At 32.8% G+C, this 26,288-nt stretch overlaps 1 protein-coding gene across 39 annotated transcripts in view; it reads right to left on the reverse strand.

Annotated features, from left to right (window-relative positions):
* The window catches only part of ptk2ab (protein tyrosine kinase 2ab), a 135,581-nt gene that overhangs the window by 40,063 nt on the left and 69,230 nt on the right, over positions 1-26,288 (reverse strand). For 20 of the 39 annotated variants that reach the window (XM_087285052.1, XM_087285050.1, XM_087285048.1 and 17 more), the window contains 8 exon segments: positions 24,595-24,651; positions 17,967-18,064; positions 16,517-16,601; positions 13,517-13,617; positions 11,239-11,354; positions 10,960-11,060; positions 9,042-9,131; positions 8,281-8,485 (listed from right to left, as the gene is read on the reverse strand). In XM_087285052.1, the coding sequence (XP_087141178.1) occupies positions 8,281-8,485; positions 9,042-9,131; positions 10,960-11,060; positions 11,239-11,354; positions 13,517-13,617; positions 16,517-16,601; positions 17,967-18,064; positions 24,595-24,651 (853 nt within the window). 39 annotated transcript variants of the gene reach the window in all.

The raw sequence follows: 26,288 nt of genomic DNA on the forward strand, positions 1-26,288 counted from the left end.
CTTTCAGATTACACCATCAATCCACCAATCATGGATTCTAGCTAATTTCTTTATCAAACATGACAGGATATTGACTAAACCTCAAACACCTTCAGCATCAGTTAAGGCTGTAATAAATGACATTGAGAGCGCAAACATTTACATGGTTTCCTGGATACAGATGTGCTACAATTTAAATCACTGCCAAATGTATGAGGGTACAGAGGGAACTATCTTTCACTACATATCAGAGTGTGCAATATGAACAAAAAAGATGATATTTTAGGGACATTTACTTATTTAATTACTTACTTTTTTGTTAATTTATTTACTTCTGTATTATTTTATTTACTTATATATTAATTTGTTTACTTACTACACTGTTAAATATGTTGGGTTACACAATCCATTTGTTAAACAAAATAAAAAAAAACAAAAAACGCAAAGGTAATTTTTTCAACGTAGTTATTAACTTACTTATTTGCTCGCTTACTATATTAGGCTGGTAAATTTTAGGCTGTAAACTTGAATGTTTTTGGAATGACTACAATAAATACAATAAATATGACACAAAAATATAGAAGATGCGTACATGAATTAACATGCAATCTTCTCCCCTAAAACAAAACATACTGTATATGAAGCTGACAAAGCAGATATTTAACATGGATAACCTAATCGTAATATAATTTCCATATTTATATTCTGGTTTGTGATTAAGGCTCAATCCAAATTATTATTTTTTTTTTTTAATGGGATAGCACTACAATACCCACACGCATCATCATATGCCATCGCAAGCTCTTACTTTATACGAGATGACGACTGCAACTGCTGTGTTTATCCAGTGGCATTATTTTCTAGTATTTATCTGCAGGAAATCACCGGAGGCAATGATATTTTGTTATCATAACTACATAATGTGGCAATAAGTTCGTAACTGAACTGTGTATTTACATCGTGGCCATCTTCTTCAATGTAAACACAAGAAAAAATATCAATATAATAGCAGACACTGTAAAAAGGTCATTCCCAACCACTACACTTTTCTGACAGGGTATTCCAGTGTCATCGAGAGACAGATGTGATAGTATGTTCTTTGTGGGACTAGTATACAGGAGTTATTATTACGGATTATCGAAATGTAGCATTTAAAAAAAAAAAATTATTATCAAAACCTGAACACTGTTGTGAATTTAATAAAACACATGCTTGCTTGTTTTATTAATATTAATTATTAATAAAACCAAAAAAATACTAATTTGTGCCTCTCTTGACCCACAAGTGCAGACATGTTGCCGTTGTAGATAGTTTATTCTGGAAAATTTTCATATCTCTTGGTTACGAGTGTGGTCCTGAAAAATTCCCCTTAGCATCTTCAAGCTAAAGAGAATTGGGACACCCCTACCCATTCACAAAAAAGAACAAAATGAGGGGTGTAGGGATAAGGGGAAGGGCTAAGGGTAAGAATTGGGATTGGGCCAAACTGTGAAGTGTTTAAATAATTAGTTCACCCCAAAAATGGAAATTCTGTCATTAATTAGTCACCCTCATGTTGTATGGTGTTACAATGCCCCGAGACCTTCGTTCATTATGATATTAATAGATTAATTTTATTAATTTTAGATTTTCAATGAAATTTGAGAGCTCTCTCATCCTCCATTGACAGTGACAGTCCGTTCAAAGCCCAAAAAGAAACAAAAAACTTTGTTAAAACAATCCAAGTGACTTCAGTGGTTCAACTGTAATCATACAAAGCTCTAAGAACCAAATAAATTAATTGCAAATGCGAATTTGTTCACTTATATCTCCTCCACTGTGTCAGATCAAGGTTCACATTTTTGTACTACATACTGTAAATGTTCCAGGAACTTCATAAGATTAATGTTGAGCCACTAAAATCACAAGTAACGCTTTGCTAATGGTTTTGACTCCTTTTCTGGGCATCAAACTTCCCAGGACTGGTACTGTCTATGGACAGCGCATAGAATCACCAAGAGGCGACACTTCAGTGCAAATCGGGAAACAGCCACTAGTTGGCGCAGCGGCTATTTTGGAATGAAAACTCCAATAAAACAACAGCATATAAGTCTGTAAAATAAACTATTTAAAGTGCTGATGATTGTGATAGTAAGTGTTGTATTGTCGTCTTTCAGTTTGTATCTCAGCTTTAATGTGCTTTTTGAATAAATAAATGGAAAACAAAGCAGCTGCTTGCCATCACCACATAAATAAGATCCAGTGGACAGCCGATTTCTTTCACTCCAAAATGGCGGAATCCGGGGCTGTTGCTGGGCGCTGCTGTTGCAATGGAACGTTCTATTGAGTGTCGCTTCTTGGTCATTCTAAGTTCTTTGCTATGGAGGAAGAGAGAGCTCTCTGATTTCATTAAAAAATATTCTTATGTGTTGTGAAAATGAACAATGATCTCTAAATTAAATTCTGTTATGAATTATGTCATTCCAAATGCTAAAGTTTTCTTTAAATAAAATATTATATTTTCTTACGTGAAAAATATTTTGCCAAAACTTGAATTTTGATATTTAAACATTAAAAACAAACAAAAAATAAATAAGACTAATTTAGAAATGAACACATGACCGAGTTAATGGTATTAACTGAAAAATACTCTTTCCCAAAATAAATCAAATAAATTTCAAATGTAATTAACTATTTGTTAAACCCTTAAAAATAAATAATATCACACTTCACCTCACATTCATATGCTGGTATTTGTGATAACGGCACTCTTGCTTGAGCGGTATTACTTACATAATATTAAAAAATATAATGTAAAGATATTTATTTTCTTGGATTGTATTACAGGGTCATTCTAGCCGCATTCTAACAGGCTTCATCAAACAGTGAATTCTTTTAAATTTTCGTTTTTTCAAAGTGTTATATGATAACAAAAACTCACACATTCTTAAAACAACAAATAACATATATTATTAACATTATTTACACTATACATACGTTTACAATGTCACTTAACTATAACCTAACATGGAATTAATGTAGAAACTCAAGTTGCATTGCAGCATTAAAAAGCGTCTCTGGGATATTTGTGTTTAACTTAAGCTCATGGAAATATGTTGCGCTGTCAAATTTGTTTTTGTAACAACTTGGATGTTTTTGCTGAAGGCAGAAAAGATTCCTCGGATTATTAGGGAATCAGGTGTTTGACAGTCAGCTCTTTTTTTCCTCCTCTCCATAAGCATTTACGGGAACTGGCGGCATGTGTGGACAAGAACTGACATTTGGGAACATAATACTATTGCATGAAGAAGGATGCAGAGTCTGTGTGTGTAGGTGTGTATGTGTGTGTGTGTGTGTGTGTGTGTGTGTGTGTGTGTGTGTGTGTGTGTGTGTGTGTGTGTGTGTGTGTGTATTTCTGCAAAGATTAGAGGGAGATAAACATCCGAGGATGTGTAATAATGAAAGAAGGAGAGTATGATTTTTCTCATAGCTGCTATCTAAACTATGAAATCGGGTCCAGACAGGAAGTGTCATAGACAGGCAGAGGGTGAGTCAAGGATTAGCCAGATTTAATTTACTCTAAAAGGTTATTCACAAAGTTCAAACTTGCACACACAGTTCAAACATTTGAGGGCTTTTTTAATGTTTTAGAAAATAGCCTTAAAAAGGTTGCAGTTATTTGATGTATAAATACTGCAAAACATCAGTGCAAACTCTTATTATCATAATAATAATTAATATTTCCTTAGATTTATATATCACTTTTTTGGACACTTAAAGCACTTTACAGGGTGCCTTTTTGGGGGGTGGGGGTCTCTTCATCCACCACCAATGTGCTGCATCCACCTGGATGACACGACAACAGCCATATTGCACCAGACCACACACCACACACCTGCTGATTGGTGGAGAGGAGACAGAGTGATGAAGCCAATTATGATATGGGGATGGTTAGGAGGCCATGATGGACAAGAATATGAGGCAAGTGGGCAAATTTGGCATCTTTTTCGAAGGATATCCTTGGATTTTTGATGACCACAGAGAGTCAGGACCACGGTTTAACACCTCGTCTGAAAGACAGCCCTCACTAAGCCGAATATAGTCCCCTTCACTATAATTGGGCATAATAATGGGACCCACATAGAGTGCCCCCTGCAGGTCCTACTAACACAGCTTCAGGCAGCAACCTAGCTTTCCCATATGGTTTTCCATCCAGGTACTGACTGGGCACAGCCCTGCTTAGGTTCAGTGGGTGACTATGTAAGAGTTGCAGAGAGCTAGCTGCCGGCAAATGACCAGTTTTATTACCAGTAATAATAGCTAATGTCCATTTTGCATCATGTTATAAAATGTAATTTAATTACATTTTAATTATTTCAGTCGTAAGCTTCACGTGATCCTTCAAAACTCATTCAATTACACTAATCTGGTGCCTTTTTATGAAGTTTTTAATTCTTCTGTGGGCACTGTGATAAGGGATTTTAGATTATTACAAATTTAAACTGTGATAAGATTAAAAGGTTTATTGATTTATTCAAGGGCTGCACGATATTGGAAAGAACTGACATTGCAATGTTTTGTTTTTCTGCAATATAAATTGCAATATAAATATAATTTCACGAGATGACTTCAATAGCTTCATTTGGAAGGAATTCATTATTTTATATTGATTGGGATGATTTCGTAGAACAAATAATCTGCATAAGCAAAAAAACAGTGTTTTCTGGAGAGTCTAACGGTATTCATTTTTTTAGGCTTAGTCCCTTTATTAATCTAGGGTTGCCACAGCGGAATGAAACGCCAGCTTTTCCAGGATATGTTTTATGCAGCGGATGCCGTTCTAGCTGCAACCTATCACTGGGAAACACCCATACACACTCATTCATACACTATTACCCAATTCACCTGTACCGCATGTCTGTGGACTTGTGGGGGAAACCGGAGCACCAGAAGGAAACCCACACCCACACGGGGAGAACATGCAAACTCTACACATATATGCCAAATGACCCAGCCGAGGCTCGAACCAGCAACATTCCTGCTGTAAGGTGATCGTGCTACCCACTGTGCCACCGAAAATAAAGAAAATAATTGATCAAATGTAAATAAATTACACTGCGCATAGTTTTCATTGTATAAAAATAACTACAATTAATCCTTGATAAAACCTACAAATATTATACATTCTTACACACAAATGGTTTAATTACTCTTGAAATCAAACAGTGATAAGCCTCATAAACTAGCAAATAAAAAGCTTTCACTCTATTAAGGTTAAACTTCACAATGGCTTCACAATGTGGTTCCTGGTCAACTATAATCCTCACTCAAATTTCCTAATGGATGACTAATCTAAAACTGAACTTAAACTGAAATGACTTTGCAGATCCTGTAATGTGACTATTGGGGATTTCCATGTTGCGATATTGATGCTGAAATGATATATTGTGCCGGCATAATTTAATCCATATAAGCTAAATAAAGTATTAATTTTTCTTGAATAGAAAAAAATTCTGTGTCTACTTTATATGAATCAGAAGTTTTGTAGATTTTACAAAACATCCAGCTTCAACAGAAAAAACAGAGAACCAAATAAAATAAAGATCTTCAGCAAAAATATAACAATAAAAGTGCAAAAATAAAAGCAATCAAAACATCTAGGTGAGAGCAACTCTGCTGCTAAATCTGATAAAAATCTATACTATTAATTACAATATTGAAAACTTAATAGTATTTTTTTTTTATTAAAAGAAAGCACATCAGAGAAATAACTGAATATAACAACAGTGATAGTTAAAGAAAAATAAAAGTGTATGACCATTTAATAATTACAGTATATTGCATCAGGTAGACTTGTCTTAAAACACATATGGAGGACAAATGCACATATGATACAGACATTTATATGTCATTTATATGCAATAACACCGACCAAGTATTGGAGCCATGCAGCCCTAAACCAGATAAGAATGACAGAAGGAATAGAATTACCGCCAAAAGCACCAAAGCTAAATGTGTCAAATGAAAGCCAGAGGTTTTGTATAAAATACTCAATATTCATTTCGATTAATTCTAGCAAGTATGGATCAATGTTTGGCTGAATCTAAACCAGTATTTTCCATCTACTACTGTCAGATAGAAATTTATACTGAAGTATCACAGCGCCCTCTACTGCTGTCAGGTAGATTTATTCACCATGATAAAAGAACTCTAGAGCATGAAAGTGAAGTTGTGCAATTATCACAAATCCACCGTAGCAAAACAAAACAACAACACCACAAAAAATAATAATAAAAAAAACAATAACCCCTTTTAAATGAACCAATTCATTCATCTTTCTTCAGCTTAGCCCCTTTGTTTGTCAAGTCCCAGTCAGGACTCAAACCAACAACCTTCTTGCTATGAGGTGACAGTGCTGAAACTGGTGATTGGGGATTTCCACGTTGCGATATCGATGCTGAAATTATATATTGATATATGAAATGAATATTGATGAAATGAATATTGAAATGATATATTGTGCCGGCACTAAGCAACCATGCACCAATTTAAACTATTAGTACTGTATCTATATCATGCTTTTTCAGATATAATCTTTATTGCACCGTGAATACAGTTTTTTTTTTTGAAAGTGCAAAGTTGAAGGTAATTTGCTCGCAAAAAAAAAAGAGAAAGAACAGATTGTAAATGGTCTAAAATACACGCTTAATTTATTCTGAAGATGGGGGTTGGGGTAGACCAACTAGTTCATCCATTGTTGCGATAGTTGGACTGAACCAATAAAATGAAAACCAATGACATTGTTACTCAGACCCCCTAGTTTTTTGCGATTACGCAATCGCTGAATCCAACGTAAAATCAACAAAAAGTCGAAATGTTTTGCGTTAAAAATTCTTAATTTAAACACAAAATAATCACAAAAAAATGAATAATCTCATAAAACATCAAATTTCAAACCATAATCAAATTCGATGTATTTAGATGTATTTTATGCATGTAATTAGATGTGGAAAAATGACGTCTCACCTGCACCCTCACAATTATTACATTATATGAGAGGGGGGGGGTGATTTGCAGCCTGTAACAGATGCGGATGAAGCGTGAGCGATTTACATGTGAAGTCAATGCAAAGATGTGAGTAGACATCCTGTGGTGCGAATTGGGCGTTTTGTGCATTTGATGCGCTTCAGACTGCAAAAGAAAGTGGGAAAAATCTAACATACCAGCAATGGAACAGACAGAAAAGCAAGCCGCTTACAATTATGGAGATTAGTTCAAGGATGATGGCCGCTGGACATGACCGAATTAAATGACAATATTTATGCTATGTGTATGGCTGGTATTATAATGTGCATCAATCGATAAATGTTTTGGTTTTAGTCTTTCCCTGCAGTTAACAAGAGAAACCGCTTCCCTGCCATTAATGAGTTTTACAACAATTTTTAGGTTTAAAAATATAAATAATTATATTTATTGTTTTTTTAATCACAAAATTGTCTGTAAATTTCTGGAAATTGCCACCACAAAATCATTAATTTTTATCACAAAAAAAATCATGAAAACCTAGGGGTCTGGTTACTGTGTGTATTGAAGTTTAAAAGTCAAGTGCTGAGGACGCTGTATTAGTGCCGTTTAATTTATGATATCTCAAACTAAGTGCAAGAAACTGTGCCATTATCATTATCAGAGGAAAGTTATTAAGACATTATTTAACCTTATGTTGTAATGTGTTGTGATAAAAATCAAAGTGTTTTTTAAACTTGGATTTATGTTAAACTATTAACCTTCAAAGCACAAATTAAATTAAAACTAATCATATTGATTTTGTTAACTCACATTGCCAGTTTTGTAATCTAATTTGCCCTTGTAATCTAAAATTGAAATCTGAAAATGCACTTCCTGTTTGTTTTTTAGTTAAATTCACAGATTATTGGGTGTGGCTAACATACTTAACCACGCCCCTCTAACTATCAGTTTTGACAGCTTTATGACATAAAACAAATGGTGAGAAGGAGGAGTCTGTTAGGTTGTAATAACTCTCTCCAAACCATTTTCCTAATCTACTACATCCAATCAGCTAAAAAAAACAAGCCAAACCACACAGTAAATAACAAGCCACAACTTCTATTTTCTCATTTTATATTAAGTTTGGGACTGCATTACAATACGGAAAAAAAAACAGTTGCAGCTTCCGGTTCATGCAGACTTTACTATCATAATAGGGTCACTTAAAAAAAATATGACCTTTAAAATTCAAAAACCTCTGCTCACAGTGATCAGAGCAGAATTTGTGGAAAGCACAACCAAGTAATGTGAACTGACCTCAGTTGGCCTTTGAGTTCGGTGAATCGTGGGCGTTTACTGGGGTCGTATGCCCAGCATTTGGTCATCAGGCTGTAGAGGGTTGGCGGACAATTTGGTGGCATAGCCAGACGCTCGCCGTTCTCAATCCGGCCTATAACATCATTATTCTTCACACCTTGAAACGGCTTCACTCCATACATCAGTATCTCCCACATACACACTCCTGAAACACAAAAGGCTGTTTATGCCCTGGTCTTAACATAGTCAGGATCACTCTAGAGTCGACTAATATAGGGTTAGTCCAGCCCAAAATTACAAAGCTGTCAGTATATACTCATATGATTCCAGATTGTTTCTTGAGTTGTCTCTGAACACAAAAGAAGATATTCCAAAGAATGTTGGAAACCAGTAGCCATTAACTTCCAAAGTGTATTTGTATATTCATGGATACTGATTGCCAACATTCTTCAAAATATCTTCTTTTGTGTTCAACTCAACATTTTGAAACTAATTGAAGCGAACACATATTCATTCCAGGGTGAACTATCTCTTCAGGTACTTACAAGAATAGAAATTACAAACTCTTTTTACACATATACAATTTCCAAAAGTTTAATCACCTAGATACATTTCACTCATAATTCTAAATGAAACCGTTTTTGTGGGCTGTTTCAATGTCTGAACATGCACAGGATGTTATTGTTAGGTTTGTGATTCTGACAGAGGAATTCACTGCAATAAATCTGCGCAATGCACACAATCACACACTCGCTTCTTACCAAACATCCACACGTCGCTGGCTGAGGTAAAACGTCTGAAGTTTATCGACTCTGGCGCCATCCATTTAATAGGTAGTTTTCCTTTAGAGGCTGTGAAAAGTGAGAGAAACAGACAACGTCTTCAAATTAGAAAGCAGAGGATTGTAGATTCAGTCAGATCTAATGTATTACATGACAACGTTAGAAAGCGTGACCCAAAAGTTTGAGATGAAGAGTCGGTTTTGCATTATTTTCTAATTTAACTTGATTTGATTTATGATTCTTATCACAAATTTTAAAATTATATTCTGAGTATTAGCACACATTTAAGTAAAAAAGTGTACAGGGAATTGAAAATATCACAACATTACAAAAAGTCATTTATTATTACTATTATTATTATTATTAGACTTTATACAAACACCCACTAATTTAGGTTGAAAAACACAATAAAACAAATATAGCTGCAAGCAGCAATAATGGGGCCAAGCAAACCATGTGCAAAATTAGCAAAGCAGTCCAGAGGAAGATAAGTTTTGATTCTGCAACTTATAATTCAAACGTTATTAGCATTTCAAATTTGCAACTTTGGACAAGTGGTGGCGCTAGAGAGTTAGAGACTCCTAAGTTGTTGTGGTTAATAATGAGGCTGTCATCTATCAATTTGCCAAATTTCATAACTTTCGAGCAAACACCATAATGGGCTTCCATTCAAAACGCGGCAGAATAATAATAATATATAATAATAATATTTAAGCATTTATAATTTCACCTTCAACATGATCCTTTAGAAATCATTCTAATACAGAGCCCTTAAATGAGAATAAAATGCAATATCAGGCCATTCATACCTGTAATTTTATGCATCCTTGCTGAATAAAAGTAAAATTTCTTCCAAAAAGTCAGTTATTATTATTATTATTATTAGTAGTAGTAGTAGTAGTAGTAGTAGTAGTATAGTAGTAGACTTTTGGACCTAAATATACACACCCGCACAAATGATTTTGGTTGGTAAAATAAAAATTTAAAAACTAAATCAAGTGTATTATGCTCACAAAGCCTGCATTGCATATTATTAAAAAACACTATGAAATAAATATAGCTGCAAGCAGCATTAATGGGGACAAGCAAACCACACGCAAAATGAGCAAAGCAGTCCAAAGGAAAAATAAGAAAAGGGCAAAATGGAATTCTGATTCTGCAACTTATAATTTAAAAGTTATTAGCATTTCAAATTTGCAGCTTTGGACAAGTGGTGGTGCTAGAGAGTTAAAGGCTCCATTGTTTGTTGTGGCATTTATCAGTGTGCCAAATTTCATGACTTTCGAGAAAACACCAATTTGGGCTGCCATTCAAATCGCGGCAGAAGAGTAATATATATAATATATAATAATAATGATATTTAAGCAATCATAATTTAGGCTTCAAGATGATCCTTAAAAAATCCTTCCAATACAGAGCCTTAAATGAAAATAAAACACAATTTCAGGCCATTCATGCCTGCTGAAAAATCCAGCTTTTACCAGTCTGGTTTTAGAGGGGTTTTGGCCATTTCCAGGCTGGTTTCCAGCCATTTCCAGCCTGGTCTTAGCTGGTTAGGCTTGAAAATGACCAGCCAAATCCAGCTAAAACCAGCTTGACCAGCCTGGTTTAAGCTGGACATAGCTGGTTTTGGCTAGACCCCCAGCTTAGCTAGGCTGGTCAAGCTGGTCATCTCCCAGCCTGACCAGCTAAGACCAGGCTGGAAATGGCTGGAAACCAGGCTGGAAGTGGCCAAAACCTCTCTAAAACCAGCCTGGTCAACCAGCTAAAACCAGCCAACTAGCCTAGGCTGGTTTAAGCTGGATTTTTCAGCAGGGATCCCTCTAATTTTATGTATCCTTGCTGAATAAAAGTATAATTTCTTCCAAATAAGCATATGCTGACAGTGTCACAATACCTTTATAATAAGAACTGTCCTCCATGTATCTCGACAACCCAAAGTCTCCCAGTTTCACACAGTCCACTGAAGACACAAGAACATTTCGTGCTGCAATATCCCTGAAAAAGACGTGAGGAAAATGCTCAGTAGACACATTTAAGAACAGCACTACATTCACTTTCAGAGCGATGAATAATGCATGAAGAACTGCTATTAGATAAGGATCCTAAGAGTCCTTCAACAACAATCAACAAGAAGGAAGAACTGCTGCAGTATTTGCATGACGTGGACATTTACCTGTGCACAAAGCGTTTGCTCTCTAGGTAAGCAAGGGCTGTGCTGAGCTGGTAAGAAAACAGTATGAGTGATGCTAAATCCAGATTGTACTTCCTAATCTGAAGAAAGGAACGCAACTGAAAAAAACGAGAGAAAATATACAGTATCAGCAAAAACACTGAAACAGCCATGAAGACTAAGCTGAACACTAGATGGTGCTGTTGTATAACTCACAAGATTCAGCCTACAACATCAACCCTGTAACGAATTTCACTGATGTTAGCATTAAATAAAATATATAAAAACACAAAGTTTGACTTAAAAGAACTGGAAATAGGCTCATTTTACAAGTCACCTAGAGTTAAACACTTGAGTTTTACCATATTTGAATCCATTAAGTCACTCCCTTTCTGACATAACATGTTTAGCTTAGCATAGCATAAATCATTGAATTGGAATAGACCAGTAGCACCTAACGCAAAACATTTTGACTCTTGACTAATCTGTAGTTACATTTTGTACTCAGACTGACAGACTGAAATGAAAAGTTGCTATTTTCTGGGTTGATATGGGTAGGAAAGCTAAGTGCTCCTGTCAGACACTGAGATCAGCTTAAATAAATAAATAAAATTAAGAAATATTTTAAAAACTCAACCGTTTAACTTAATGGAGTTGTAAAATGAGTGGAGAAGGATTAAAGGAGGATTAAAACAAGAACACATACATAAAATATCTCAACAGGCCTGCCATCTGTATGATGTGACTGATATTAAAGGGATAGTTTACCCAAAAAAATCGGTCATCATTTACTCATCCTTGACTTTTACTTGTTCATTTGAACACAAAAGAAGATATTTTGAAGAATGTTGGAATCTAATAACCATTGAAATCCATAGCTAGAAAAACAAATATGGAAATCAATGGTTTTCCGAGAGATGGGTAGCAGCTGGAAGAGCATCTGCTGTGTAAAACATATGCTGGATAAGTTGGCGGTTCATTCCGTTGTGGCAACCCCAGATTAATAAAGGGACTAAGCTGAAAAGAAAATAATAGAATGAATGAAATCAATAGTTAACGATGGCTTTCCAACAGAAAAAATAACATTTTTATTTAAGGGTAAACTATCCCTTTAAAAGATAATGGCAACATCTGATAACATGAATGAATTAGCTAACTGAATTAGCAAAATTCAGTTAAAAAAATAAATAAATCCATTATATGGTTTGTTAATGTTAGTTTACAATGCATTGATCAATGTTAACACTTTTTATTGTTGAAAATATTTAAGTAAATGTTATATCATTTTAAGTAAATATTAATGTGGAAATTGCTACTTAAGACAATGGACAAATGCATCAGAAGAACTATTCATTACTAGTTAACTAATATATTCAACTAATGGTAACATCAAACCATATCATATGGTGTAACCTTATTCACGTTGGTTGACAACATTGCATGATCTTTGAAGTTTTGCACCTCTAAAGTTCATTTAACTTAATTAAAATAAAATAACATGCTTAATAGATGAAACATTCAAATAAATATATATAATCCCAATAAATTTAGAAATGCATCTTGGGAGATTAAAAAATTGAAAAGGATACCCTAAGAAAAAAAAGTATATATATATATGTTATATATATAACAGATAATATATTTATATATATATATATATATATATATATATATATATATATATATATATATATATATATATATATATATATATATATATATATATATATATATATATACTGAAAATCATTATAAAAAATCACACTCGCTAAAATCTGAACAATAGTAGACGCATTCTAATAGCGGATGGAAATGGTTTTGCATCTCAGCGAACCACAAGTGACTGGTTTGCTGAAAACACGTTAATATTAGACAGAAACCTTAAGCTGAAAGCATGACCTAAAAGTTGCCACAAGACACGAAATCCAAACTTTCTTCAGATATTTAGCAGGTAACTGTTTTCCTATAGAAAGCTCGGTTCACAGTGTGTCTCTGTTGGACTGAATCATCTGAGACAGACTTTGACAAACGGCCACCGCCAGCAATCATCTTTACTACGCCTTTATGGCCCGTTTATGAGACAAGCAGCAGTGATGGATTTCTCCAGCTTTAACCCGGCTGGCATCTTGGTGAATAATGTGAGTTTAATGCGTTTAATACCAGGTCACGTTCCCTTAGAGATTTAAGACCTGTTCAAAGCCCTCCCACCAAAACCAAATCCTACTGCTACATATTAACCAGAATAAATTGGGATGTAAAAAAAAAAAAAAAAAAAACGCACCTCTCCCAGTGTGCACAGCTCCATGATGATCCACACTGGGTTTTCTGTAATGACTCCAATCAGTTTTACAATGTGAGGGTGATCGAACTGTCGCATTGTCACTGCAGGAACAAAGAAAGATTTTAAGGAAATAATTGTTATGCCAATTTTATTATAATATCTCAATGATAACTGAATTTGGTTATTTTTTGAGAAATAAGCTTAATGTTAATTTATAATACATTTAATTATTCTAGTGTCAGTAAAGATATTTAAAAATGTAACAAAAAAATTAAATGTTATATCTTGATATTATGTTCAATGCATCAAATTATCCTGAATTTTTTAAAACTATTTTCAAAATTGATATTAATACTAAATATCTTTTAAACCCCAAATCAACGTTATAACCCAATAAATTCTGAAAAATTCAAATTCCAGTGACATTTCAAAAAGCCAGTGACATTTTTATATTACATTTAATGCAATTTAATCATGTTAAAACAGGAAAAAGTGTCATTTTAAATGGTAATAATATTTCTGAACATTACATTATTTTACTGATTTTTTTATCCAAAAAACGAAGTTAAAGATTAAAATACTTTAAAACAAAATTATTAGCTTGATCTCACACGCAAACATAAGTTTTGTTAGTTTTGCGGCTAATTCGTAGAAAATTGTACGAGTTTAGTAAAAGACCCAACCGTCATTGGAGGATCAGCAAATCATACTAGATAGTGTGAATGAGCTATCTGCAGGTTACAAACTATGTAAAGGAAAATATTTTACAATTTATAAGTAAACCAGAAAGTCATTTTATTCAGAATCTTCTATCCTCGAACCCTAATACTAGACATCTGATATCAAGCTTTGTTCATGCTTTTGAGGCTCCAATATGCACTAAGCACATTAACACAGCTTGGGCCGTGGATCTGAGGTGGCTGATGAGATCTGGGAGGAAACCCTGTCGAGAATGAAAAAGGTTGATAAATTCGACACATAAATTAATTAAATGTAAAGTTTTACAATCGCCTTCATTTCTCTAAAACTAGATTAAGTAAAATATTTCCTTCTGTATCTCCTAAATGTGACAGATGTGGTGGGTCAGAAGGCACTCTGATATTGGTTTTGTCCTGTTCTTTATGAGTTTTGGTCCAGAATTTTTTAATTGTTTTCCAGTGCTTATGGAACCAGTATCCAACCTGACTATTTTTGGATATAATATAATATAATGGACACCTTTCCATCAACCGAACAGCAAGCTCTAATAGCTGGCATGATTACAGCTATAAAGATGATTACTTGATTAGAAATCTCCAAAGGCTCCCTGCTATAAGAGATTGTTAAATGAGCTGCTTTGTCATTTAAATGAAACAACTACGTCTCGAAACTTCACAAAAAAAAAAAAAGCTGAAACCACATGGGGACCTATCTTAAGACTCTTAAGAATCTAGCATTTTACGTTTGTAAATTTTCATTTTAACCTATATATTCATGACACTGATTTTGTAAAAATGTGAATATTATCATATTTTGAAAATATGTTTGTTACATATGTCGTGAGTATACATACATACATACATACATACATACATACACACACACACACACACACACACACACACACACACACACACACACACACACACACACACACACACACACACACACACACACACACACACTCAGACATACATACATACATACATACATACATACATACATACATACATACATACATACATACATACATACATACATACATACATACATATATATATATATATATATATATATATATATATATATATATATATATATATATATATATATATACCAGGTATATATATACCTGGTAACTGAGACGATCCCTCCCTTTTTGGGTATAATGTCAATATTCTGTATAATCTTTTCATCTTTTTTTGGAATTGTACTGTTTTGTTAAATATTTTATAAATGTTAAATAAAACAAAATATTACAAAAAATAAATTGTATAAATGAGAATGAATTCCAAAAAGTTACGAATTGTCTTGTTGGATCAGTAGTAATATAATGTAATATAGTATAGTATAATATCATATTAGTTGTATAGTATAATAGAATTATAAGCTAACTGTGATGAAACAAGTGTTTCCTAAACAGTTGTGATATCATAAATATTGTGATATTGTACTCAACTAGGAGATGCGGTGGCTCAGTGGTTAGCACTGTTACCTCACAGCAAGAAGGTCACTGGTTCAAACACCAGCTGGGTCAAAAAAAAAAAAAAAAAAAAAAAAAAAAAAAAAACACCAGCTGGGTCAGTTGGCATTTCTGTGTGGAGTTAGCATGTTCTCCCCATGTTTCGCCTGGATTTCCTCCGAATTCTCCAGTTTCCCCCACAGTCCAAAGACATGCGGTATAAATAAAATGTATAAAATAAATTGGGCGTATTGTACATATGTGAGTGAATAAGTGTGTATGGGTGTTTCCCAGTACTGGGATGCAGCTGGAAGGGCATCTGCTCTGTAAAACATTTGCCGGGTAAGTTGGTGGTTCATTCTGCTGTGGCGAACCCTGAAAAATAAAGGGACTAAGCCGAAGGAAAATGCATGATTGTGCTAAACTAATATTGTATCTGTGTGCAGTCTGTTATTTAAAGTAAAATCTGCCACTTAATGTAAACCCAAATGCCAGATAAAAAAATGTTATTTATACAGTAAACACCTGGTGATGCGTGTCTATTTACCAGAACTTCAGAATTAGATTTATTTATTGTGAAGCAAGATATTGCTATGTGATTTTACAAAAACCATGTGTACTGAAATGTAATGAAAATAAATACCGCTCTAGAGCATCTACAAATGCAGTATTAGTTTCTGACCTTTCCTTCACTCTCATCACACAAACCAGCACCTGTTTTTAACCGCACAAAAGCCAACAGCTGTGCTCTTACAGGCTCCACATGCTGAAAATGTTTGGAGTTTGAGCTGAAACGAACCAAAACACATTCCTCTCAATTACATTGAAACAGCACTCACAGGCCTCCTGGAGGAACTTCTCTCGAACGCTGTCTGAAGTGCAGTTCTTACACGTCTTTATTGCCACTGAAAGAGCTGGGGTGTCCTAAAGGCAAAAACCAAACAAACAGAAGACGTTTAATAATCAAAATCATAGCTTTGAGTTTCATATATTTTGCAAGTCAGACTTAGCTACATTTTAAATGTTTGGGATCGGTATCATTTTACAGTATGTCATCATATTAACAATATTAACAAGTTCGAAGATTGAGATTAAAACATCGAAGACCAGCACATTTTGTGATAACAGGCACCTGATATTCAATCAGTATTGATCAGAATGTTGTCATCACTCTCCTTTATTAAATCAAAACTTAAAACACATCATCTTAGTGTGTGATTCGAATGCACTATTTTTGTTTTATGATTGATTTTTATTTATTTATTTATTTATTTTTTAGCTTTTTGACCTGTACAGTACTTGAGTCAACATTTGGTAGGTTTAAAATGTGCTTTATGAATGAATTAATTAATTTATTAATAAATTAACGAATGATTGAGAGATTATTTTTGCTATTTTTATTCTATATTTTGATACCTCGTTATACCCATTTGGAATACTTCACTAGTATAATGTACTGGGTTCCTGTCAATTTTTCAATTAAAATGTTTAGGTTTCAATTGCAGTGATATTAAATCTATATTGACTGAATCAAATTAAAAAGAGAGAATAAAATCAGAACCAAATAAGAAAACAATGTTGTAAAAAAATAAATAAATGCACTGTTGGTGAGTATATTAGCAATTTTCAAAACTAGTTTTTAATAACATTGAATTAAAATGATAAATAAATAAAAACCCCAAAATTATATACAGTTATAAAATATATATATATATATATAAAAAAAATATATATATATATATATATATATATATATGCAGTTAGAAGCTGTATAGTATTTTAGTTAGTAAGATAAAGACATTATCTAATTAATTTTTGTTATATAGTACTATACAGTTAGTAGCCATATGGTATATTAGTGGGTGTCTTTATTATTATCTATCATATTAATAATTATATTATGATTATTATTATTATTTTTATTATTATTAATAATAATAATATTAATAATAATTCAATCTTTAATTTTCCTTCGAATTAGTCCCTTAATTATCAGGTATCACCACAGCTGAATGAAGCAACTATTCCGGGATATGTTTTACGCAGCCAATGCCCTTTCAGCCGCAACCCAGTAATGGGAATTAACCATACACTCTTATTCACCCACAAACTCATACACTATGGAGAACATGCAGACTCCACACCGAAATGCCAACTGGCCCAATCAGAACTCTAACCAGCAACTTTCTTGTTGTAAAGCAACATTGTGAACCAATGAGCCAGGGTGCTGCCAAAAATAATAATAATTATTATTATTATTATACGAAATCTAATAAAAGTCATTTTTACCGGACATATGTAGATCCCTTGATGAACATCTCCAAACTGTCCCTCTCCTATACAGCGTCCCAGCTCGATTCGGTCTCTCTGGATCTCATAATCCCGGGCTGAAAGACATAACAGACCCACAGTCAATAAATACTTAAAAACACCAATTAACACACTATATTATCATCACAGGCCACATTCAGAAAAATTATAATAATTACACCATGCAATTCTTTAGACAGTCTCAATCTGTTCATATACATTTCAAACAAAAAAAAAATCCATCCAATACATGCCATTACAACCCAGTTATGAAACAAAAAGGCATACAAGGCTAAGTGAAGAAAATATACCAATGTTCATTCATCAATAATAGCAAATCAAACATCACTGAACAAAACCTTAGAACAACCACGTGGTGAAACTGTCAAGGCCAGTTTAGAGCACCTGCAAGGCGTCAGTTAAAACTTCATATATAAAAAACAAAACACAATGATTCGTGTAAAATTAAAAAGTAATTAAAAAGACCAGTAAAATCAGATTCAACCACAAAAAACACAAACAGGCAAAGCAAAAGCACACAAACGCACAAGGCCCACCGTCACACATGAAGTCTCAAGCATATGGAGGACACGAAAACAGCAGGAGAAACAGCTTTACCTTCATCTAGTCCATAATATTCTGTCGTGCCGATAACGAGAGAAAACAAAGTGGCAAATATAACACTCGACAACACTGAGGTCGCCATTGATTCATATTTAGTTCCTTTTATTGAGAGAATTTCAGTGAAAGCAATGTTTACAAACAACAAACCCCAACACAAAGTTTTCTGTTTAAGGACTAGTGATTTTTGACAAACATTGAACACCATTAATAACTGATCATAACAGAGCAGCAAACGATCATTTGATGATCATATTTTATAATAAAACAGATTATATTATATATTTAAACCAATATAATGTGTGGATTAGTGTTGGGTTGATAGAACATGCTAATGTGCATCGCAGATGGCGACAGACATTATGATGCTAAGCTGGCAATCTCCGATCCTCCGCCCCGCCCACGTCGCAGCAGCAACCCACTTGCAAAAAACACACACTTAGGCCGTGTTTACACTAATACGTCTTAGTTTTAAAATGGCATTTTAGAACAAAAACGATCCACGTCAACACTTGGGTTTCATCAGCATATCTGAAAAGCCCTTCTTTTACACTATACCGCTGAAAATGCACATCACGTGACCACAGAAACATACACACTATGGCATATGCAGCAGCATATGCGTGCGTCTGACTCCAGCAGTCAGTGGGTGGTTTGAGCACAAAACCCCAAAAAGCAGTGCACATCAGACAAGAATCATCAAAAAAATACAGCTGCATCGTGTCTCACTATAGTTGTTAAACATGATATTTAATTAATCTTGTGTTTATTTAACGACTCTTCAGTCTTTTGAATGTATAAGGTAATGTGTCACAGCATCAGTACACTGCTTCAATCTGTCGCTTTCACACTTGTACTTAGTAATTTAAGCGAAAACCTCAGATACTGTTGGTTGGTTCTTGTTGGTTGTGCACCTTTTTTACCAACCAAGTTTATCGACGCCATTATAACGACACAGATCACTCTGCCTATTCATGCCAGAGTCCTGCGGAAAAAGTGATTGACAGGTGGTAATTTGTGTGTACCTCAACCTTATTTATTTATGGTTTGGTTATGGGTAAAACAAAGACCATGCGGGTCAGGTAGTTGAAACGGTAGGCTACAAATAATTATTTCGTTATGATTTAATTTATTATTCATAAACAAAAAATTGGATGATGGAACAACGATGCATCCATTGCGATGTTTCACATTAGACACTGTACAATGCCAAATTGGTTAACATTGCCCAACCCTAATGTGAATATAGTTTAAATGTTATTTATTCATTACATTTCTGAAAATTCTGAATCATGATGATTTGCTGCTCTGTTATGATCAGTTATTGATGGTGTTTAATGTTTAAAAATTATTATTTTAATTATCATCAATGTTTAAAACTACTTTCTGCTTATCATTTAAAGTTTTATTTTCTGAATCCTTTGCTTGACAGAAAGATCAAGATGCATGTATTTACCTCATTATAATGTTTGAGTGGATCTATAATATATCTTCCCCTGAAATCAATATAATAAGCCGCTTAACTGTTTTCTTTAAACATATTTAAAATGTTTCATGAATATATTAATAATTAACAATGTTGGAAAATCATATGATGCTGAAGAACTGAAGTAACGATGCTGGAAAACCAGTTTGGAATCTGAATCACAGGAATAAAATTCACATTTTGAATATGATGTTGTATTATATATATATATATATATATATATATATATATATATATATATATATATATATATATATATATATATATACATATATATATATATATATATATATATATATATATATATATATATATATATATATATATATATATACATATATATATATATACATATATATATATATATATATATATATATATATATATATATATATATATATATATATATATATACATATATATATATATATATATATATATATATATATATATATATATATATATATATATACATATACATACATATATATATATATATATATATATATATATATATATATATATATATATATATATATATATATATATATATTATATATATTATGTGTGTGTGTGTATATATATATATATATATATATATATATATATATATATATATATATATAAAATACAACATCATATTCTGAGCAGACAAAAAACGTAATGTTAAATTAATCAACTTATAAATTAATTAAATAATTCTAATATTACTGACATTTTAAATAGAAAATATATAAAAAATTCATATTAGTTAATGTATTTGCTAACTTGAACAATACATTTATTACAGTATTTATTCATCTTTGTAAATGTTAGTTAACAGATATAAAACCATTCATTGTTCACTCATTAACTAATGAATTTGGACTTAACAAAGCATAGGCCTGTCATGATAAGTCATTTATGATGTGTGATATATTGTCAGAAACATTATTGCGATAAGTGATATTATTGTCATTTTAAAAGCAATTTAAGCCTGTTTATATAAGCCTGTTTATATAATGATTCTACAACAGGATTTACATTGGAGTAAACATATTCAAGGCATAAAAAAAACATGTCCTTTCGGCATTAATGTAACTCGTGAATATTTTCTGGAAGTGGACTGCATATTTGAAACAGAGTTTACTTTAAAACCGGTATTAGTTTTCCAGAAAAATGTGAAAATTCAGCTCTTCTTGAGCTGTTAGTAAAAAAAGATGTCACTGACACCTTTAGCAAAGATTAGATTAGATCACAGAAGTTGTGTTCTGTGCTCAGATATTTGAGACATTCATTTTTTTATGTAAAAATGTTGGACAATATACATTGAGTGGTCAAAAATGATTGAGATCATTTACATGTATTGCACGATAAGTCAATATATTGATCATTGTGACAGGCCTAACAATGCATTAGTAAAGGTTGAACTATGAGCATTAATAAATGCTGCGTTATTATTAGTTCATGACATAGTAGTAAATACATTAAATAAATTAACTAATAGAACCTTATGGTAAATTGTGACCAAAAACTCACTTAAACCTAAAATAAGTTCAATATAAAAGGATATTTTCAGGTTAAAATAATGCAAGAATATAGAACAAAAATTGATATTAACTACACACGTCATGCAAAAATGTTTGGCAACAATAGTCCAAATTCTCAGATTAAATTCCAAATCTTTCCAATAATTTCCTAAAATATAGCTCCATGACAAAGTTAAATGTGTGTTCCATTTATAAAACGTACATTTATCTTCATATCCATTTCAGTGCCTTTCCCTAGTGTCCAATAAGCATTCAGTTTCAGTCAATACATGGAATCAGCTCTATTCTTATAACACAAGTTGCTCTATTCAGGCCCACAGCGAGCAGATGATGTTTGACTGAGACTCAAGCGCACAGGAAGAAAGAGACAAAACTGAACGCCGCGTTATTCTCGAGTTCAGTTTCAGAGCTGAATGAACAGCTAAGCAGAAAGCGACACCGACTCAAGCAGCTATAAATGTCTCTAGAGCTTCTGCATCTGTGAAGCCAAAACAGTGGGTGCAAAAGTCACGGAGATAATAGGAAGCGCACCATTTTCCAGAAAATAAGTTAAACCCTGACAATTGCAGTGTGAAGAGGAAGGAAAAGTCAAATTTTAGAATTGAATTCAGAAATAACGAAGAAAACAAATGCAATTAAATTTCTGCAAATACTATAAATACAGTGCTCAGCATATACAGTAGACCCCTCACAAATCTATCTTTTAAATTCATATTTTTATTGGAAGTTATACATTATATTTATGCATATACAGTTGAAGCCAGAATTGTTAGCCTCCCTGTTTATTTTTCCCCACAATTTCTGTTTAATGGAGAGAAGTTTTTTTCAGCACATTTCTAAACATAAACATAAGTTTTAATAACTGATTTATTTTATCTTTGCTGTGATGACAATACATAATATGTGACTAAATATTTTTCAAGACACTTCTATACAGCTTAAAGTGACATTTAAAGGTTTAACTAGTTTAATAAGGTTAACTAGGCAGGTTAGGGTAATTAGGCAAGTTATTGTATAACAATGGCTTTTTCTGTAGACAGTCGGCAGAAAAATTAGCTTAAAGAGCTAATAATTTTGACCTTAAAATGGTTAATAAAAAAAATTAAACGGCTTGTTATCTAGCCGAAATAAAACAAATAAGACTTTCTCCAGAAGAAAAAATATTATCAGACATACTGACATTTTTTTTTTGCTCTGTTTAACATCATTTGGGAAACAAGAAAAAAAAAATCAAAGGGGGACTAAAAAATCTGACACTAATCTAACAAAATAACTTACGATAACGGTCCAAAAACTAGAACACCCAAATTTATGTTATAGAAAAATATTAAACACAAATTTTAAAAAGAGCAAAAATCAAAAGAAGTAAAATATATATATATATATTTAGTTTAATTTTTTTTTGCATTATTTTGCTTGAATTTAATTGTTTTTTCTTTAAATTTTAAACATGTTTGGTGACTAAAATATTACTTTAATAAATATATATGTTTAATAAATTTGTTTTGTTTCAATGCATCAAGATTGCCTTTATTCACTAATAAATGGATAAAAATATTCATTTTCAAAATGGGTTGTACTCAATTATTCTGAGCACTGGATGTATTTTAGTTGCTTATGCATTCAACAGTTTTATAAAAAGCAAAAAGGAGATAAAAATGGTAACATGGTAAATCAAGGAATTATAACCGAATAAATTATAGTACTATAATAATACATTATGAAATATGGCTTTTAAAATGTAAAAAAATTAATTCTTGACAGCTTTAAAATGGTTAAAATTATATTACACAATAAACATTGCAATATAATTAAAGCCATACATTTAAGTAGGGATGTCCAGATCCAATCATGCGCTTTCAGACTCGGAATTACACTCGGACGTTATCTCCCGATCAAGACTTATAAATTATTATATATATATATATTATATATAATTTTTTAACACAACTATAGTTACCTCTTTTTTGACTTCACATAGAGATGCTATTGGTTAAATGCCGGCAAAGTAGAACACGGTTGCGGCTCGAAGCGGAAATTGCGAGTATGTCTGCAGTCTGGAGGTATTATAAAGTTAATGACAACACCATTGCCAAAGCAAACTGTGAGGTAAGTAAACTTGAGATTTCCTGCTGGGTATTTTAAGTTGAGGTGCTCTTTGTGTTTTTTATTAGATTTTTTTTAGATTTACTGTTGCATTGATGTATAAAAGTGAAGAACTGATGGTATTTATTACTTGATTGTTCAAGCTACCTCACAGAAGTGCTCTGTTTTTTAACAGAGTTGTTGAATGTTGAAATAAGGTAAAAAAAAAAAAAAAAAGGATCATCTTGGATCTGTTTCTTCGCTCTTTATTCTTTTTTTATGTATTACAGAACTATCAGATTGGGTTTCCGTGTCGGCAGATACTCAAAATCAAATGACTCTGACTCAAGGGAAACAAAACCTGATGGGGACATCCCTACATTTAAGCTCTTTGATGACATTTTGACATAAAAGGTTAAAACAAAAATTATTTAATATTTTGTAATGTGTTATCTGCATTGTATATAGAAGTTAACTTTATGTAATTAATGTTACTAATAAATAAAACAGCATATATTTTTTAAAAATGGTTTGATCAAATTTTTTTTTTTATTTAAATTATAGAAATTGCTTAAAAAATTACAAGTTTTTTTTTTTTAATTTTCAGATTATTTAAAAGCATGACTTCTATTGAAGAAAATGTCTATCATCCTCTGGGAAAACTGGCAGACTAATTTATACTGTTTAAAAACTCTATAAAACACAAAATTAAAACAATCATTTTAAAATATTCACAGAATACCATCCTGGATTTCATAAACTAGTTTATAAATAATTTATTATGGATACGAAAGCAGAAAACAAATCTACTTATTGCTAATTTAAAAAAGTTTTAGAGTGAATTCTGAAGCCAGGTCTGAGATCAGTATGAAGTTGTGATACTCACTGGAAGGCATAGTGTAAGTGTCCTCTTCGTCTATGATCTCAGCGTAGTCGTCCGTTTCTGAAAAGGGAAAAACAGTATTTTAAGTCCAAGCGCAGCAGGAGCAGCTAAAAACAGCGCTTCCAAAAGCAGAACCAAGTCTAGTCGTATTCGGCACATCTCACACACTGCTGGCCCACGACACACACAGTCTCTTTCCCATTAACGCAGCAGCGCTAAGACAAAGTGTTTCGTGTGTGTGTATTCAGAGGAGCTGGAATTGGCTTCGATCAAATCTGCACAGCTGTGATTTGTGAGTGTGTTTAAAGAGCGAGTACATCTGGCTGAAAGAGGGAACTTTCTTTCCAAATCACTGCTGTCATTGGGGAAAAACAGATGAAGTCATGGGTAAACTGACAGATATTATGTTCTGTCCTAAATTGTAAATGGGCTATAATAATTAACAGTTTCTACAATAACTCCCTGGTTAATACACAACGTATTGCAAGCATTTATTGGATAAAATGCTTTTTATAATATCATTGAATATCGTTGAATATGCAAAGAAGGCATTGTCTTATTAAATATATGCTAACTTGCATATACAATACCTGACAAAAGTCTTGTCGCCTATCCAAGTTTTAGGAACAACAAATAATAATTTGACTTTAAGTTGATCATTTGCTATCAGAAGTGGCTTATATGAAAGGCAAAGGCCTTTAGATTACACCTATTTTACCATAATAAAATATGATCATGTCTTGATTTTAAATTATTTAATTAGGACAGCAAGGTCTGGCTTTGCTTAGACAAAAGTGTTGTTACCAAACTTAAATAATGTGCAGTAAATATAAAATTAGTGAAAAAAGAATTAATATTGTGTATGACTCCCATGAGTTTGGAGGACTGCATCCATACATCTCTGCAATGACTCAAATAACTTATTAATAAAGTCATCAAGAATGGCAGGGAAAGGGTTCCTGCAGGACTCCCAGAGTTCATCAAGATTCTTTGGATTCATCTTTAATGCTTCCTCCTTCCTCTTACCCCAGACATCCTCAATAATGTTCATATCTGGTGACTTGGCTGGCCAATCCTGGAGCACCTTAACCTTCTTTGCTTTCAGGAACTTTGATGTGGAGGCTGAAGTATGAGAAGGAGCGCTATCCTGCTGAAGAATTTGCCCTCTCCTGTCGTTTGTAATGTAAAAGGCAGCACAAATAACTTGATACCTCAGGCTGTTGATGTTGCCCATCCACTCTACAGATCTCTTGCATGCCTCCATACTGAATGTAACCCCAAACCATGATTTTTTTTTAGAAGAGGAATTTCTGTGAGAATCTTTAGTCCACATGAGTTCCAATCTTCTGCAGTATTTGTGATGATTGGGATGATTGGGATGAGCCATCAGAAAAATCCACTACTTCTGCCACTTTTTCAAATGATCAACTAGAAGTCAAGTTATTATTTGTTGCTCTTACCACTGAGATTGACGACAAAACTTTAGTCAGGTAGTGTATTCATAGCTCAAAAATCATGCTTTTGTTTTGTGGACATGAGTCAAATTTTGGTAATCTCTAAACTTAATAATTCAAATTAGATCCCAAACAGAATGGATTTTTTAAAATTTTATCAAGCAAATTACTGTATATTAACAGATCCCTCTGCAAAAACCTTCAGAATACATTCATGAATAAAACTATTTGCTATGAGAAAGT

This window comes from Danio rerio, chromosome 16 (genome assembly GCF_052040795.2).
Source record: "Danio rerio strain M-AB ecotype USA chromosome 16, GRCz13ab, whole genome shotgun sequence".
In the NCBI taxonomy this organism is placed as follows: domain Eukaryota; kingdom Metazoa; phylum Chordata; class Actinopteri; order Cypriniformes; family Danionidae; genus Danio; species Danio rerio.